The sequence below is a fragment of the Hevea brasiliensis genome, chromosome 7 (genome assembly GCF_030052815.1).
Source record: "Hevea brasiliensis isolate MT/VB/25A 57/8 chromosome 7, ASM3005281v1, whole genome shotgun sequence".
Lineage (NCBI taxonomy): Eukaryota > Viridiplantae > Streptophyta > Magnoliopsida > Malpighiales > Euphorbiaceae > Hevea > Hevea brasiliensis.
Genome location: NC_079499.1, coordinates 95,550,366 through 95,569,838, shown reverse-complemented (window position 1 = coordinate 95,569,838; position 19,473 = coordinate 95,550,366). Strand labels below are relative to the sequence as shown.

Genomic DNA, 19,473 nt, shown 5'->3' with positions numbered 1-19,473 from the left:
ACATTATGGTGGGAAGGTGCCTGCAAACTTCTCTCTATAATATAAACCTGGTTAGGTGATAATCTAACCAATTGATGATGCACAGTCCATTTATTAATTAATTATCTCCTTACAGCCTGTGATGAAGCTGTGACTTCACATTTTCCTTTGACTATAATAAAATACCTCTAGTTTTTTCAAATTTCCACCCTCATTAGACCACTATAAGTACTCCTCTAAACCCTCTCAGGGCCATCACCACATAAGCTCTGATCACTAGCTAGTACTGTTCTGGCCTCCTCCTCAACACATTCCTGTTTCTCCATTGGAGTACCATCAAATCGATAGCTAAAATGAAGGTCTTGCTTGCTACTTTTCTGCTTCTTTCACTGGTTCTTAGCTCCTCTCTCGTTCAGTTCACCAGGGCTGCACCCACCCCAGCTGCACCTCCAGCAGCGGCCCCAAGTAAGCTCCTTTATTTAGCTAGCTAACATGACACTCTCTCTCTATATATATATAATATTAATTTATTTAACTATTCTGGGGATGTTCATGTTCCATTATGGATTATCTAGTAACAGCACGTGGTTTGTTTATGGTAAAAGGTGAATGCGATTCGAAGTGCGGGACGAGGTGTGCGAATGCAGGATACAAGGACAGATGCTTGAAGTATTGTGGGATCTGCTGCAAACAGTGCAAGTGCGTGCCTTCAGGAACTTATGGAAACAAGTCAGAATGCCCTTGTTACAGGGACAAGAAAAACTCCAAGGGCACCTCCAAGTGCCCTTGAACTTCAGCTATTCATATACTTGTTGTGTCTCAGTTTCAATATCCTGCTCATTTTGTCCAATTATAAATCATTAATTCCTGTTAGTTACTTGAAATTTCCAAAGCAATAAATTTTCTTTTAGAAGATATCATATGATGTAATTTCAATTAATTTATATTCTTTGTAATAATAATAAATTAATTACCTTTGGCAATTCCAGTGTTGAACTGTTAACTATGCTAGTCATCAGTGTACTAGCTCGTTGTGCTATTGGTGTTTCTTGTCTCGTTGACGTTGCCTAATAATTATTTTCACTGATCAACATAGGAAAAACTTACTTAAAATATAATTTATTATGGATTAAAAAACACCTTTTGTAGATTCTTCTTCAGTTCAAAAACATATTCGTAGGTGAATATGAGCTAATTGTCAGTAAATTTGTATTAATTTTAAGTTAGTGGCAGACCAAGAAACATAATTTTTCTGGGCTAAACATATAAAAAAAAAATTTCTAAGATCAATTATCAATTAATCTCCATTATATATATATATATATATATTCTAAAAAAATTATGAAAAATTTTTATTTATTGGGTTTATCGTGAATTTAAAATATAAAATGTTAGACCATGTATTTAATAAGTGAATTTTAAATCCATGATAAATTAGCTATAGATAAAAAAAAAATCTTATTTTTATTAGTACATTAGTTAATATTTTAATTGATATTTAAATTGATAGTATTATTTTTATAATATTTAAATTGATATTTTAAAAAAAAAATGAATGTTTGAATTTCAATCTTAAACAGCTTGGAAGATGAAGGCTAGGATTAAAAAGTTTCAAATTCTATTTTTGTAATTTATTTAATTAATTTATCTTGTGAGATTCAATTATAAATATATCTTTTACATTAATTATGCTCGGAAAAAAAAATTATAAAAGAGAAATTAAAAATAATAATGCAGAGATATAATTATACATCAATAATCATTCAGATTGTACAATTGGTTTACGTTGATGGAGATGCTATACTTCCAAGAAACATTCTTCTTGTGAGCTTGACGGAGGCCAGTGCCAATACTGTTGCAGTAGGCACAAAGACTACATCTGGCACCATCTTGATTATCTTTAACTGGGGCAGATTCTCTGCCGCTCTTTTGGCAGCCATGGCTGCTGGTGGTGTTACCACCCCCGTGACCATGGCGGAATCATCTAACCTGCTAAGATTTACGCTCGTCTTCATGAAGTCGACAAAGAGCTCTTTTCTTTTCGCCTCTGGAGCTTTTTTCCAGCGGGCAAAACAATCCTGTAGTAATTAAAAATTATATATATATATATATATATATATATATATATTCAGAAAATGAGAATTGGTAGAATTTGATGAGAAAGCTAAAAGGGTAAGTTCACTGACCTCTATGTCCTTTCTTGAGGGTGCATCATAATGTCTACCAGGCAATGCTGAGTTGAATGTGCTGTATATTTTTTAACAGATAATTAATTAAATAGAGAATTTTGCTTAAAAAGAATTAAATAGGGAATTCTTGTTTGATAAATTGTTTATGATCATTAATATCTGAAGTAGATATTGCACATCAAAAGAAGTTGGCCAACAATAAGCTTTGTTCAGTGATTTTAAAATTAGAAATAATCATGGATATTATATTAGAATCTGACTAAAATTTATTTAATTCAATTTTAAATTATTTTTTAATACTGTCTTATTAATATATCTAAAAAAGTAATTTTTTTAATAGTGCTGAAACGCTAAACAGAACCTAAGATTGCGAGATCTATAATTCAAGTTGTAATCAGAACTAATTGTATTAAAAAAAAAGAAAATTCTGCCAATAAGCTTACTTGAAAATGTCAAGAATAGCCATGTGGAATTCCTCAAAGCTCTTAATATCTTTCTCCACAAATTGCTTGTAGAGTGTTCCCATTACAAAACTTACCATCTGGGTTGAAGGCAACCCTATATAAAACAAACATCACATATTCATATTATTATGATAATTTTTTTAAAAAAATGAAGTAAAAATAATGAAGAACTAATTAATATGACAGTAGGAAATGATAATGAATAGAAAAATTGAAAATTAGCAAAGAAAATGACAAACCTTTTCCCATAAAACTCATGGACATCCCCATTTCTTTAAAATTAACTTGAAATCAAGTACATTCAATACAATTGCAGAAAGGCTATATATAGTGTAAGGTGGAGAAAGAGGGAATGGCTTGTTGGGTTGTTTGGTAGATGGAAGAAAGGAATCCTTCATCTAATCTAACAATTTTTCTATATCAAATGTGATTCCTACCTTGGATGAAGTTTGTTACTTAGCTTCACATTGGAGATAGGGAAGGTGGGGAGAGTCCTTTACACTTCCTGCTTCAGCTTTATTTTAAAATCAAAATAGAAATTGAGAATCCCTTTTGTTTAGTGGGAATTAAATAATTTATTTGAAAAAAAATTATTTTTTTGTTTGCAATGCTGAAATTAATTGAAAATTTTAGAGTACATTTAAAAATATTAATTTCTTTTAATAATTAAAAATATGAAATTGCTTGAAATCATAAGAAAAAAAATTAAGGGTCATGGAAATGTAATTCCATCTCATTTTCCATTCTCTCTATTTTGTTGTGAATTGAAATGTTTTCAAATACAGAAATCCTGCATTACAAAATCGCAAGATTATTGCTTGTGTATACCATCTTGAAGTTGCTTGATCCATGTAATCACTTGTTCCATAGCCATATTGGCAGAACTGGAAGACATGAAGGGTGGAGCTGGAGATTGAATTGAAGAGTCTCCAAGAAAGTTAACCGCACTTGGAAGCCAATTAGCTAGTCAGAGTGTTTGTTCTGAATTTAGTTAGAGAATTAGAACCTATAAAGAGGCAGTCCATGATCATATGATCAGTGTCTTCAGAGACAGAGTCTTTAAATTTTAGATGATGGAATTCAAGAAGCATTGCATTGGTAGAATTTCTTGAGTTTCTTGACCTGCTCAGGATCCTGGGGAAAGTAGGGTCCAGGTTTAAGGGCACCAGTCACATTTTGCTTGCATTACAACTTCTCAGATTGATTTTCTGGGTAGGCTTGAGATACCAATTTCTTAAGGGTCATAATACTAACGCAAGAAAGAATCAAAACGAAGCTCAGTGAACGATAACAATCACAAAGCCAACCCACCACACCATCCTCCCTCCGCGCGCTCAACACAACACCCCCTATCCTCTCCCCAAACCCTCCTTTCTCTAATTTTCAGTAAATGAAATCTCTTACTCGAAGATATCAAGAATATCGCTGTGGCAATCTCCAAGCTACTGATATTTTTTGCTAAAAATTGCTTGTACAGTGTTCCCATCACAAAGTTTAACATGGTCTGCTGGAAGCAGTCATCCATTCCAAGGAATCAAAGCTCTGGTTGTCTCTGCCCACGCGTGGGACCTAACACCGCTTTGGGAGAGCAGAGTAGCTAATAACTTTTGCTCACACAAAGCTCACCAATCCTATAACAAATAGATGTCTCTGTAAAAACCATAGCTCGCTAGGTAAAACTAATAAGAAATTAAGGCTGCAAGATCTCATGCATTAGATGGCTGAGAAACTCGTATATATATATATATATATATATATATATATATATATATATATATATATAATACTAGCACAACCAAACTTAAACAGAGTATGCAATACGCAATGCCAAATACAAAGATCTAATAAATATGCAGCATTTACAAGCTTTTGTTGCAGCAGTCAGAGAAAGGAGAAGATATACATCAGAATAAGCAGCATATACAATTATAATCTTGCAGTTACTTTTAAGTTCAGCCTTTTCAGATAACTCAACATTGAACTCATTTTTCCAGCTAAGCCAAGGATCTACGGTTCCAGCCACCTCTATGAGATTTTCTCCTCCCCCGCTTTTTCTTGTTATTGGAAACATTGGACCTGGATTTTGGAAGTGTTTTTCCACCAAAATTCACACGAGGCACAAATGTCTCTAGGTGTATGTCAGCCTCAGAAGACCGGACTGCCTGCTTTTCCATCAGTGCATGATGCTTCTCTGTGAGCTGGTGTCCGACAATTTTCAAGTCTTGCATCTCTTCCTTTGCTGCCTGATTATGTATTAGAATTCCCTCTTCAGTCTGCAGATATGAAGGACAAATCAGTTTCAAATGAAAAAGAGAGGGCAGAAGGAATGAAGAGAGATACTTGTATTTTCAAACGAAACCCCAACCTGAGCCTGACTTGTGCTTTCGATCATATCAGGAAGAGGGGTGACCTCTCCATGACTCGAAACTGCCGTTTCAGGCATAATATCTTTAAAGTCAGACATATGCTGAGATAAGGTGCATAGCGATCTAGCAGGCATTCTCTCTCCAAGTTCAAGAGGGGAAGCAGGATTTTGATTGGTCAATGCATCACAAGATGGAGGTGCACTCAGCCTATTAACAGAACAGAACTTCCCAGGATTTTCACTCACCACCTTTTCAATCCGAGCCTTCAACTTATGGACCTGCAATTGTAACATTTCAATTTTCCAGAGAATATTTTCACGGATATTATCAATGCCTTTGGACTCAAGAGATGCCCATCCATCTTGCAACCCAAACTCATCATTACCATTGATAGCCTTATCTGCAAAATAACATACCATATAAGAAAATTTGGGCATATGACCACCTAGTAAAATTATCAGCCATAATAGAAGATAGAGATCCTATACTTTTATAAAATTAATTTAATAAAAAAAAAAACCACCATTTCATTTCAGATAACATTCACCATTATATCAACTTCCAATATTCATGGTACCATCATCTTTCCTGTGGTAATATTCAAGAACATTTCTGTGATAAAACCCAAATCTATACTTTGACAAGTAAAACACATGAATGAAACCCAGCAATATCAAGTTTGTGGCATAACTTCTCCTTTACTTTTGATGTCCATAATAATCATACATAATTAAAATTGATATTTTTCTATATGAATATCAAGAAAAGAAAATTTATAAAAACTGTGAAAAATTCAGGAATTGAAAAGAAAAACTGAACAAAGTGATTTAGAATGGAAAACAATCAACAACTACCATCAGCAAAAATAAGTGTATATTTTTAATGTGCCGTGTGTGCATGTAGTCCAGCCATATCCCTCTCTAGAGTAATTGAAAGTATAAGTATGCTCTCTATTACACAAAAGCTAAGCAGCAGCAAATATTGCTGCATCATTGAAGCACATTAGAACACAATTGCACATTTGCTACCATGTAATTGCCTCTATTTAGTTGTAGTTTGAAAGGACAATGTGATATTCGACTAGTAGTATTAAAGGATTAAATCCATGAAAAGATGCTCAATGATGCTATGTTAAATAGTATTTCTTGATTACTTTGCTCATCATAAGCTAGACATTCAATGCACAGTAAGATCCAAACAAACTTTAACTGCTCACCTGGATTACCACAATCATCAGTCATAAAAGCACCATTGGCAGCAGACTTCCCATTTTCTGGTCAAAACAAAAGTAAGAGAAAAGGAACCAAAAATATGTTACTTTTGTTTCCGAGAAGTACTTGGTCATAATCAGCTTGCAAATGATACAACTAATGGTCAACACAACAGGCAGTACCATAGTAGGAGAAGAGGTTATGTTGCAGCACATATGATGTTATATCAGCTGTCTCTTCCACTCTTTTTCTTTTCTTTCTCTTCATGACTTTCTTCCTTTGAGTACAACCTGAAAATGGCAGTGACTTTGCATCAAATCCTTCTACTACAAATGTATCAAAATCGAATTGCTTTCTCTGTTCATGCTTTGCAAGTTCTCTGTCATATTTAAGTGCTTGGGACTGAAATTCTTTAATTTGCAATTCTATCCACTTGCAGCGCCACATAAGAGGACGTATAAATCTCCTCCAATGATCTGTCAGCCTTTTCTTCCTAAAAAATTGAAGGAAAAAAAATGCGAATCAGACTGAATATTTCAAAATTGTACTAGATAAAAATATGCACTGAAATGGTAAAGCAAAAAATTGAAACTCCAAATGTTGTTTTGTTTCTCCCTCAAATAACCAGAGCAAATATGACCATGTAAAATAAGGAGGAAACCAGCAAATTTTTTTGTACCAAAAAGAGAGAACCACATCAGTCCTCTTAGAGGAGTAAATTTGTGTAGAGAGGGTTTTTGAAGACAGAATCATTGGATTCTTTATTTATTAATCAATTCCTATTCACTAAATGGTAAAACAAGAAACGGTATGTAGAATTTATACTGAAGATAATTTATATACATTGCAACTTTCATAGGCATCTCTAATGTCCATAAAAGATCTATCCAACTATAAGTTAAACATCTATGTTCCAGTCAGTAATAGAGTTAAATGTATGCAGTCACATTCAGACTTTAAAAAGTGAGATCAACATTAGCTTCATACACCAGTACACTAAAATTTAAGTGATAAAATAATTCAATCAAAATAATCAGTACCTCATTTGAAATGCTCCGCCATATTTGTCAAATATAGCTGCTGGTGCATCACCAACACATAATTTTGACTCAACTTCAATATCACTCAATGCTGAACCATTCTCGGTCTCAGATAATGTGTCGCTAAAAGAACTCATACTCTCAGTTTCATCCTCACATCTAGCTTCAACTTGTTCATTGTCACCAGACTTTGTACAATCAATTATATTGATCTCCATATCTTCACTTGCAGTCAGTACCTTAGGTTGGTCATCATTTAAAGTTTCTTCATGAAAATTATTGTCCTCATAACTACTTACACATTGCACAAGTTTATCTTCCGAAACTTGAGGAAAACTTCCAATATCTTTATTAGCGAATGCTTCAGCAGACGCTTTAGACTTCTCCAAGTCAGGTCCCATATTAATTTTCTCCAAGATAATTATACATTCATCTGCAGCAGAATAATCTCTTAGGAACAAGTTCAACTACCATCACAATTTGACTGCGTAAATTGAAACTTCCATAACAAAGCAACAGAAGACATGCAAAATAACATGTAGAATATAGTCCAAGACAGGCAAAGGAACAAAAACCAATCGTCCAGCCGATTCCAACTAATTTGGATTCAGCTTTATTCCAATTTTCCAATAAAACTGGACTTAGATGTGAGAGCGTTGTGTGTATACAGTTAAAAAGCAAGGAACATAAGATTGCGCACTCAAGGTGTTCTCTTTCCCATAATTTGTTTTCTAAGAGAATATAGGTGAACCAAAAACTTACTCTCAGAACAAAGTTAACATTTTTTTTTCTTTGGATGACACAAAATGGATGTTAACAAATAAAATACTAAAAGAAATCTTTATACAAAAAAGGTCACTTAACAAGCAGGCCAAGCACAAATTGACAGAAACGTCCACCATAACTTGCTTAATTATATGATAACATAGATAAAATACCAAAATTCCAAGAAATAAGTCTGCAAAAAAAATAAAAAAAGAATATTTATTCAGTCACCGAAGAAGAACTTCTTATTCAAACCTCTTGAAATTGCATACCTAACACGAGGTTTATCACTTTATTAAATAAAATTATGAACAATTCTAAACCCTAAAATAAACACAGTAGACCCAAAATCCTAAAACCCTAATACAGCAAAACAGAGAATAAGAAAGACTTACGGAGTTTAGGGCTTGGGATCGGAATAGCGAGCCGATAAACAGAACGTCACCGCCGGCTTTATTAGCCAAGTCGTTAAACGAGAGATCCGGGGAGTTGGCGTTTGGTAAAGGGGTAGAAAACGAGGAGTCGGGACCAAGATGAAAGGACTCGTAAAGGATGCGCAAGCGGGACCCGAACCAAATTTACCGTTCGGTTTGATTCTACATATCTTAATTTTGATTCAATTTGTCTGTTCTGTTAAAATTATTATCATTATCAAATTCAAATTACCAAATTAATTATGTAAATTATAAAAATAATAAAATAATACTGTCATGTCATCATCGTTTTCTTCACGTACTTTTAATTTTTTGTCTCTACCTCAGACAGTTTTCCTTCAGGATGCTCACCTGACCAGTCTATCACGAAGATAGCCTAATGTTATGATATTAGGTGTGACGATCTCGTTATCATATGTATAATGTATAAAAGGGCACAATCAAAAAATACCTATAAAGAGGGAATAGATAAAGCATGAATGCATTATATGTATGGTAAGGGCTCCCGGTTAATCTTGATTGAATAGATAAATAAAATATTAAATCAAATTAAATTTTTGATTGGACCAATAAAGAAACTTAAAAAAAAAATTAAGGCTAACAATATTTATAATATCACAACTAATTAAATTAATTTAAATTTACATATTTTTTTCACAATATATATATTTTTTTATAATGAATAAAATTAACTATTTATCTATAATATATATAAATATTTGAATAAAGGGTGAACTTTTAAATTGATAAGAATACTCTCAAATATTTAATATAATTATTTAATTTAATTGATAGAAAAATATTGATTAATTAATTAATATAGAATCTTAATTGAATAAAATTTAAAAATACTAATCGAAATCTATATACTAATATTATAAATCTGTTATTTATATTTAAAAAAATATAATTAGATTATTAGCAATACTAATCTAATAAGAAGTCTATGAGTTAATATTATGAATTTGTTATTTATATTTTATAAAATATAATTAGATTATTAATGAAAAACTAAACAAATTTTAAAATTCAATAAAAGCCAAATTAATTAACATATTTTCCATAAAAAAAATCTTATTAAAAAGGGTAAGATTAAAAATTATAATTGAATTTAACATTTTACACTATATTATATAAAACATATTATTTTAATTATAATGGTATATAAATTTTGATACTTATTACTCAGACATGCAATTATAAAATGAGTTAATAATCTTCAGTTCATTTAAAAAAGTCCTATTTTTCCTCTTTATTTTTATTTTTTGATGTTATTCTAAAGTGTAAAAAAAAGTGCACATTAATTCCATATTGATTATCCCTGAATTATCAGCTTTTAATTTTAAGGTAAACAAATTTTAAAATTTTCATCATTAGGTTTAAAAAAAGTTAAGTTTTTAATAAATTTTAGTATAATTTATTTTTTAATATAAATTAAATATTATTAAATTTGATGATAATAGTTTTATAATTATCATAATAATTATAAATTATGTATTATAAAAATTTACAAAATTTAATAATAATTACAAATTATAGATAACAAAAATGCGCTTTGTATGAATAAATTTATCAATATGCCCGCCAATTAATATCAAAACTTAGGTTTTGTAAAATTTTTTTTCAAAAATTTTCACCTATTAAATAATTAAAAAATATACTTATATAACTAACTAACTAAGTCTTTATCCTAAAAATTTGGAGTTGTCTATATAGATTTGCTTTCTCCACTCTAAACGATTTTGGGTTAAATCCTCAGAAATGTATAATGCTTCTAGGTCATATTGTACTACTCTCATCCAAGTCAATTTAGGTCTACCCCTTTTTTTCTTTATATCCTCTAACCTAATGGGTTTTACTTGTCTAACTGGAGCCTCCGTATGTCTACGCTTCACATGACCAAATCACCTCAATCTCTCTTCTCTCAACTTATTTTCAATTGGCACCACTCCTACCTTTTCTCTAATATTCTCGTTACTAATTTTATCAAGTCTACTATGGCCACTCATCCACCTTAACATTCCCATCTCTGCAACTCATACGACTCTTTCAGTGCCCAACACTCACTATCATATAACATAGGATTTTCTTATTATATAATATGAGCAGTTATAAAATTTAAAAGTATTCTAAAATTTTGATAATTTGTTACAACTATTCTTAATCAACTTTTAAAATAAAGAGTATGACTATTATAACTTGAGGTTTATTTTTTTTAATAAATCATTAATGTTGACAATATAATTGTAAGTGCTATAATTAATAATAAATTAAATGTAAATTATTTGAAAAGTAAGTACGTCATAAGGTGAACAAATTTTTTCACTAAAAATTTTTAAATAATTAATTAGTTATGAGCATTTTTACTATTATTTTAATTTAATCTTTTTTGTCATAATATTAAATTACCATGATGATATTTTATTTCTAATTAATGTTAATTCAAAAAATTATAAGAAAATAAAATTAATAAGAAATGTTAAATCAATCATTTAAAATAATATAAATAAAATACTATAAACACAGTAAGAAAATATATAATCTTGCCAAAATCGGTCTCTGTAAATCTAATTAAATATCTACTAAATGAATGAAATTATAAAAATAAGCTTAGAGAATTTACACAAGAACAATTATGCAAATGACAACAAAAATAAGAAAATAAAATACTAGAGAAATTAATCTCTTCAACAGTAATATCCCTTTTACTTTTTTTTAAATTATTTTTAATAAAAGTTATGATGATTAATTTAGAAATCTAATATAATAATAATTTTGTAACTAATAACTTTTAATTATTATTTTAATTAAAATATAGTTTTTAAATAATAAAAAATATAATTATAAATAATTTTAAAAAATAAAGTTATTTTTTACAATTTCATTAGTCTCCTTCTCACTTTTAAATATATTACATATATTATAGATAGTAATTAATTTCTTCAATATCTCATCAATTAATTTGTTTAATAAATTAATAGGTTTATTCTAATATATAGGTGAATAAAATGAATATATCATGTATATATGATAAGTTAGTTAGATATTTACGATATAATATTTGTGATTTTGATGGTTCATAATTATTATCGTTTATAAATTTATATTATAAAAATTAATAAAATAATTAAAAAAAGATCATGTAAATATTATGATAAAATAATTCAATATGATAAAATTTTTATAAAAAAGTTAGAAAGAGTGGAAATAAGTTAGTATGTAGTCTATATTTAACAAATCTCAATCAATTATTTTAACATATCACTAATTAATTTCTATGTAAATAAATTTTTTGATTTTTTAATTGTATATTTTGATTAATAAAAATAATATTATATAGATCGTAAATTTTATTTAATTTTTATTATTTTTATTAAATAATTACTCAATCTGTTTAAAAAATAAAATCTATAAATGATGGTAAAAAATAATTTATATCTAAAAATTTTCAATTCTATTTTGTCAAAATTTATATATTATTAATCGAATTAATAGAAAAATAAAAATTAGGATATTTTAGTAACTCAAATAAGAAAATTTTAGATTATCACTTTGACAAAAACTAAAACTATGTTATATAGTTTTTTTTTTAATATTACAATATATATTTTTTATAATAATAATTATTCTAACACCAATTCATAATAATATTTAAAAAAATTATTGAAATTCATAAAACAAATTTTAATTAAAATATTTGATTATAAATAAAAAAAAAATCAAATTATCTTTACTTTGACATCCCTCATAGAAAATTAATGATTTCCTTGTTAAACATATCCAATTACTATATATATATATATTAAATTAATATTATTTGGATATTTTTAATCTAGTGATTTCCACCTATTTATCCAATTGATTAAAATAAGATTTTCAATTTTAATGACTTTAATTTATTTTATCAATAAACTTAATTAATTTTATTCTATAATTTGGACATTAAAAAAATCTTTTTTATTTTTCATGTGCTTAGTGATATTTCAAAATTATTAGTTTACCACAATAAGAATAGTCTCCACCTGTTTTATTTGAGAAACTATTAGGAAATTTTGTTTTCTTAATTTTGAAAATTTAATGGATTCAAATAAAAATATAGAGATATAACAGATTTTTTTATTAAAGTTTTAAGATTTAAATTATTGCCATCATCCCAAAAAATATATTTACTTATATTTTTCACATGATCTATATTATATATAAATGTGGGAATAGGAAATATTGCATTTGCAAAAAATGTCATTTATTTTTTAAATTAATTACAATTATATTTTTATTATGTAAATTAATTTTAATGTTTTTATAAATTAAAAATTATTAATTTTAGATGTTATATAAATTTAAAATTTTTAGTCATACTTATACTTAACTTCAATTAAATATAAAATTTTATAAGAAGTAACTAATTAAAATAAAAAATTAATAAGTGAAAATAAAAAATATAATTAATCTATAATCTATATAATATATAAATATGGAAAGTGGGGATGTCGGTTTCCCCAAAATACCATAGTAATTTAGTGTTATAACAATGAAGAAGGACTAAATTTAATTAGTTGTGTAATTTAAAATTAATTATACTAATAAGAAATTAAAGTTAATTAAATATTGAAAACTAAAAGTAATTTTAAAATAGGTAGGATTTTTTTTATTTTTATGATATCAAAAAATTAAGAAAAAAATAAATGAGTATAAAATCGTTGAAAAGAAAAGATATTTAAAAATTAAAAAATAATTAAGTTAATGAAATTTTTGAAAAAAAAAATTCTATTAAAATTTCATTTTAAGTTTATAAGCATGAATATATTTTAAAACAATTAATTTATTTATAATAATTAATAATTATTTCCTTTATAATACCTTTAATAATTATAATATTACTACTATTTAATTATTTATATTATAAAATCTTTAATTACAATTATTTATAATAAGCCTAATTATTTATATATCCTTATTCAGTTCAATTTCTACATCCCTATATTTTTTCTTGGAAAAGTATATTAGTTGTACACTGTCTTTTAATAATTCATTATAATACTAATAAAATTCTAACGCTAATTTAGATATCATAAAATTTTAAATTTATATATGAAATTCCTAATTTAATTAAATTTCTATAATATATAATGCATGAAATTTTCTCAAATTTTATAATAAAAAGAAATCTAATGTTATAAACTATCTCTAAAAAGAAATCTAATGTTCTAAACTATCTCTATATATCTATATATCTGTACAAATGTAGTTAACTCATTTTTAAAAAATATATATAAAAATTAAAAAAATTACAATACAGGAATTAAAATGATCTATGCTTGGTTTCTGAGAAAGTCTGAGTAATTGAAAATTGAAGAAAAAATGTGAATTGAGATAGGATTTTCATCTAACTTGAATTACTTAATGTCACTTCCTAAATTGAATGATATAGTAATTTCTTTTGGGATTTTTTTATTTTTTATTTATTCTTGATATAAGGTTCAAAAATAAGAATAAAAAATTATTAATTTTAAAATAAAAAAATAAGGATGTAAAAAAAATACAACTGTAAGATTGAATTTTTTTAATATAAACTATTCTAAGTTAATTTTTAAATAATTATTTTTAGGTCTAAATTTATTTCTGATATCAAATATTTTACACTAATTATTTTAATTGAAAATTTATATATTTTAAATAAAATAAAAATAAAAATTATTAATTCTAAAATTTTTATTGCATTAGGATTCAGTATTATTTAAATAGGAGTTATAAATTTAAACTTGATTATAATTAATTTAATTATCTATAATTTTTATATATTAAAATTACTGTAAGAGTTTCGTATCGAGAATTATTAACTCAATAATTAGCATAATATGATTGTATAAAAAATTAAGAATTTTAATATTTATTTATTTTGTACTTTTAATATTATACATTGATGCCTTAAATTATAAATTCGCTTTATTTTGTCTAGCTAAAAAATAATATAGGAATTGATTATTATTTAAATAAATTTTTAATTTGATTGGTTAAATTATTTTTCTACTTAAATTCAAATCCTATTTTATTAAGAAATATAATTTTATCAAGAAATTTTTTATCTAATTAAAATTTAAAATAATCAATATATGTTAAGAGAAATAGAAATCCAATTAAAAGTATCACAATTTACTTAAATACTTTATGTATTCATGCATTACCATTTATAAATGCACTATTTAATGAACACTATAAATATTTAATTTTTTTTTTATAAAATTAAGTTTAAAAATAGTAAACTATGTAAGTATCGAGTTAATTATTTTTGTTTGAATAAGATTTCTAATATGGAAAGAAAAAATTCTAATTTTCACCATTTTTTTTTGTTACTTTAATAGGATTCCTTCTTTTAAAATTTGTATGTTTTGATGAAAATTTTTCATTAATTTTAAAGTTTATTAGTTAATAAATACTTTTTTTTTTTACAAAAAAAATTAATGTAAAAATATTAAATCATGAATAAGTGTGTTCAATGCACATAAAATAAATACTAGTTTGTTATATTATATGAATCAATAACGATAAATTTAAAAGTCACATACATTACTGAAAGATGATAAAATCTAAAAGTCATGTACATTAATTAAAAAATGTAACTGCATGAAGAGATGTAATTCTTTTTAATAGTTACATGCGAAGAGATATATTTTTTAGTTAAAAGATATAAATTAATAAAATAAATATAATAAGGATCTTAACATTATATGAATATGTGTTAGAATTTATATATTTGAATCCATAAATTAAATGTGATAAATATTCTTGTTCTTCCAAAATTATGTTTCTTTCTCTATTCAAATTTCTGGGATTTAATATGTGATTTCCAAATCTTAAATCAATGTTTTTTGAAATTTTGTGTATGAAGATTTTGAATTTTGATGGAATTTTTTTTTCGTAAAAAAAAAAGATAATTATTTTCAAAATCTGGAAATTTTTTGAAGGATGAAATTTTTGCAAGTAGAGAACCAAGTCTGGAAATTATTTCAGATTCATGCGAAAATAATAATAATAAGATAAGAGATGAAGACGCGCCTTGGCGTGGAAAAGTTCTCCTCTTGCATTGTTTTCAATGAATTTACGGAAATGGCATTGGTATATGTGCTGCCCTTTATTTTGCTTATAATTACAAAAATGCCACTCATTTTTTGTGGCTGGAGATGGTCTCTCCTTCTAATGCCACTGACTTTTCTGATAATTACAACAATGCCATTTTCATATGTGCTCTCCAGAATTGTTCTCGGTCTTCTCCCTTTTGACTAAAAATGCGGGTTTTATTTTGATTAAAATTAAATTTGTTTTTATTATAAAACAAATAAAATTATAGTGGTTTAATTCAATTTTAATTTTAAAAATTAGTTTTTAAAATTAATTGAAGGCCATTGACAAATAAATTTATTGAATTAAATTATTTAATTCAATATATAATTTAAAAAAAATTATTTTCTAAGATTAAAAATAGTAAACAATGTAGCAAATTAAATTAGTTTAATGAAATTAAATAAAATAATTTTTAATTGATCTCATTAAATTTAATTCTATTAATTCTAAAGTTGTTTTGAAATTAATATTCCCAATGTGATTAGGAAATGAAATTAAAAATGTTTTTAAAATTTTTTAAGAAAAATTTTAGAAAATGATTTTTCTAAAATTATATTGGGTAAACTAAAATTAATATTTTGATAAATTCAATTAAAATTATTTTTAATTGACTTATTGAAAATTAATTTTAACTTCTAAATTTGTTTTAAAATTTTATATCTCTAATTAGATTAGAGATTGAATTAAATAATTTATTTGATATGAATATGAAATTTTTGTTGTTTTATTTTACTTGTAATATTATAGATATTTTTGTAAATGCCTTTACAAAGTTATTTATATGTAAATGACGATACATATAAGGCATATATATATGTGTGTATTAAATATTGAATATATTATTGCTTAATCTTGAACTTGCATAATTTAATATTATAATTTCTTACATAATTAATTATCTAACTTTATTGCTCATTAGAATCATAGATGATAATTGTTTAGTGAACTTTTCATTATAAGTCTAATGTAAAATAAGTATTAACAAAATTAATTATTGTATATGATCTTTATGTATATAAATTTAGCTTCCATTGCATATTGTCTCAAATTAATTTATATTTATTTATCAATATGAAAATCTCACATGTTCTGAAAGAATAAGAGACTCTTAATTTTTATATTATCTATTAGGGTGATATATTATTATTTATCACATTTGTCCTTATTCAAGTACCTTCAATATAAGTTACAATAACTCCATATGAGTATAGCTACTAGAAAACCCAACTTAAGAGTTTTTTTTTTTTTTTTTTTTTTTTTTAACTTTAGGGGTTTTATTTTTTTGTTCATAGTCCTTATAAATATGGAAAATTAGGTTCAAGAGAAAGGAAATGTGCCTTTATGAGATACTCAGAACAATCAAAAGGATATGTATTTATGAGTAAACAAGATATTGACATAGTAACTAAATTTAAACCACGAGATGTGATATTCTTAGGAAATAATTTTTCTCGACAGGGTGAGATAAGTCAAGATTTATCTTTATATGAAATTGCAGACCAGACCACTTCCACTCTACAAACTCAAATGGATTCTTTTTCAAATGCGAATATTTCAATTAATAATGAAATAAGTTTTAATTGCCATCAAAATATAATCTATAGTGAATCCATATAATATTGTTGGTCCTAGTGGGAATAACATAAACATTAATGAGTCAATTTATCAATCTTAAACACGATAATCAAGTCATACGCATGTTTCCATCATCGTTTTGAGATTGAAGGGAAAGTATTTATAGTTACTCCATAAGATAAAGAAATAGGTGATTATAAGTACATCCTTCATGTGCCCTACCAAGGATGAATGAATTAAGTCAATAAAACAAGGGATGAATTCCTTGAAATCAAACCAAGTATAGGAATTGGTTGATTTACCAAAAAAGGAGCAAACGGGAAAAGTCCATTATGCTAATACTATTATATCTACCATGTTGTTGGGTTGGTTAGTAGATGCCAATCTGATTACAGACATCAACATTGGAAAACAATTAATATGATACTAAGGTATCTAAAAACATATTGATACCTAATATAATTTTATTAGAGATATGGTTGCAAGAAAAAAGATAAACATAAAATATACATCTATGTATAATATGGTAATCGATTGTAAAAGATGCTTACAATAGGCATGTTAAGTATTTGGATTTGCTTATATATTGTTAAGGTACTTATATTATATTTTTCCTAAACATGTTCATGTGGCTAACTTATTTTGTTGATTCATATACATATGTGAATATATATGTTTGGAACGTATATTAGAACTTGAGAAATATGTTAGCCAGATAAAAAGATTGGCCTTCTCACACAAGTAATCACTTCCATAGCTTTAATGGTGGATGGGGAAGACACAATTATAAGCTAATCATTATTTATGTGATAATAGTAAAAAGCTCAAAACTTATAACCTGAAATGTCACCTTGGAAAAGAGAAAAAAAAGGTCATTATAAGTCAAGTAATTATATTAACCATATGTGATTTGAATCATATTATTTGTCTTCAATGCCAGATGTGAGTTCTGATGTGAAAAAGTATAAGTAACCTCAAAGTTAGACATTGGGGTGTCTAAACTATCATGTATATGGTATTTGATAAAAACATACGCTTTGTGGGAAAGGAGCAAATAGTATAGCATGTGATCATACCACATGTGCGATTTGTGTCCATCAAGGGGAATACAAGAGTGATTTCCACTTGGTATTATTTGATACCCTAAAGATTACCTGGTATCCTCACAACTCCAATCAATTATTGGAGGCTTAGTTTAATGATTTCTATCTTAAAATGTTGCCAAAGAATCATGAATGATATGATCTAATAGGATATTCTTAGAAAATTGAGTTAAATTAAGGTGAAGAGTATCATGAAAAGAGGAAAACTATTGAAATTATCATATAATATGTGTTCATAAGCTGGCCAATTATGTTTATATTTGCGATAAAGACATAATTATGAACTCAAGATATATGAATAAGATTGAAAGAGATTTGAATATGATAAATGATCTAGGATGTTATATACTATAGCTACTCTAAGCTTTATCAGTCGAGATGCTATATTATCCTAACAGGTGTATAGAAAACGAACTCTTGAAGTATTCACTAATCACACGGTCTATTTGTAAAGTATTAAATTTGTAAAATTTGAAATGAGAGTTAAGCCATAATGTGTGAGTAGGAGATATTGAAAATATGGTCCAAGTTACTCATGTGAATCATGTACTTTGACAAAAGATAACAAAATCCAAAAATCATATACATTGATTAAAAGATGTGAAGAGATACAACTCTTCTTAATAGTTACATGCTTGACGAGATACATCTTTTGGCCACACACTTTGAGTAGTATATAAAAGAATCTTACAAGTCTTTTCTAGCGAATAATAAAATGATAAATGAGTATACATTAGTGTATATACAAGTTTGACTCCGTTTTTAATCTTTGGAAGCTTTTATTTTAAATAAATTGTGGAGCAATTTATTTTTACAAATAAAAAATACATTCAAATTGTAAATTAATCTATATAGTTCGTTATAAATATGTGATTACATTATAGACCAGTGAAACAAATATGATAGAAATCTTAAAATTATATGAATATATGTTAAAATCCATATATTTGAATCCATAAATTGAGTTTATAATTTTTCTTCACCAATTATTTCCTTAAACTTTGTGCGAAGACCTTAAAAAACTATTGAAATGGTAAAGAGGGAGTAACTGAATGAAAAGCCATCACTATCGAGTTCTGAAAATTGGACTGAAATTTTTACACCAACTGCCTACATTTGCAGGCAGCATTAAAAATAGATAGTCCGAATATCTCTCAAAACAAAAAATTGATAGAACAAAGCATGATGACGAGACATAAATAAGGCACAGCAACAGTCAAATACT

General features: G+C 26.6%; 3 protein-coding genes across 3 annotated transcripts; 1 reads left to right on the top strand and 2 right to left on the bottom strand.

Moving 5' to 3' along the window:
- The first annotated feature begins 248 nt into the window (after positions 1–248).
- On the top strand, positions 249–983 carry LOC110647740 (peamaclein-like). Its single transcript, XM_021801703.2, has 2 exons — positions 249–444; positions 585–983. Exons 1-2 carry the CDS (start codon positions 333–335, stop codon positions 767–769), a joined length of 297 nt encoding a protein of 98 aa, XP_021657395.1. The 5' UTR covers positions 249–332; the 3' UTR covers positions 770–983.
- A 701-nt stretch (positions 984–1,684) lies between these two features.
- Positions 1,685–3,003, bottom strand: LOC131181693 (uncharacterized). The gene is made up of 4 exons (XM_058150534.1): positions 2,872–3,003; positions 2,612–2,726; positions 2,166–2,226; positions 1,685–2,057 (listed from the first exon to the last, which is right to left on the bottom strand). The coding sequence occupies exons 1-4, from the start codon at positions 2,900–2,902 to the stop codon at positions 1,761–1,763; spliced, it is 504 nt and encodes a 167-aa protein (XP_058006517.1). The 5' UTR covers positions 2,903–3,003; the 3' UTR covers positions 1,685–1,760.
- Positions 3,004–4,445: 1,442 nt separating this feature from the next.
- LOC110647739 (uncharacterized) lies at positions 4,446–8,596 on the bottom strand. The gene is made up of 6 exons (XM_021801701.2): positions 8,410–8,596; positions 7,250–7,682; positions 6,392–6,702; positions 6,215–6,271; positions 4,998–5,398; positions 4,446–4,905 (listed from the first exon to the last, which is right to left on the bottom strand). Exons 2-6 carry the CDS (start codon positions 7,648–7,650, stop codon positions 4,627–4,629), a joined length of 1,449 nt encoding a protein of 482 aa, XP_021657393.2. The 5' UTR covers positions 7,651–7,682; positions 8,410–8,596; the 3' UTR covers positions 4,446–4,626.
- Between the last annotated feature and the right edge of the window lie 10,877 nt (positions 8,597–19,473).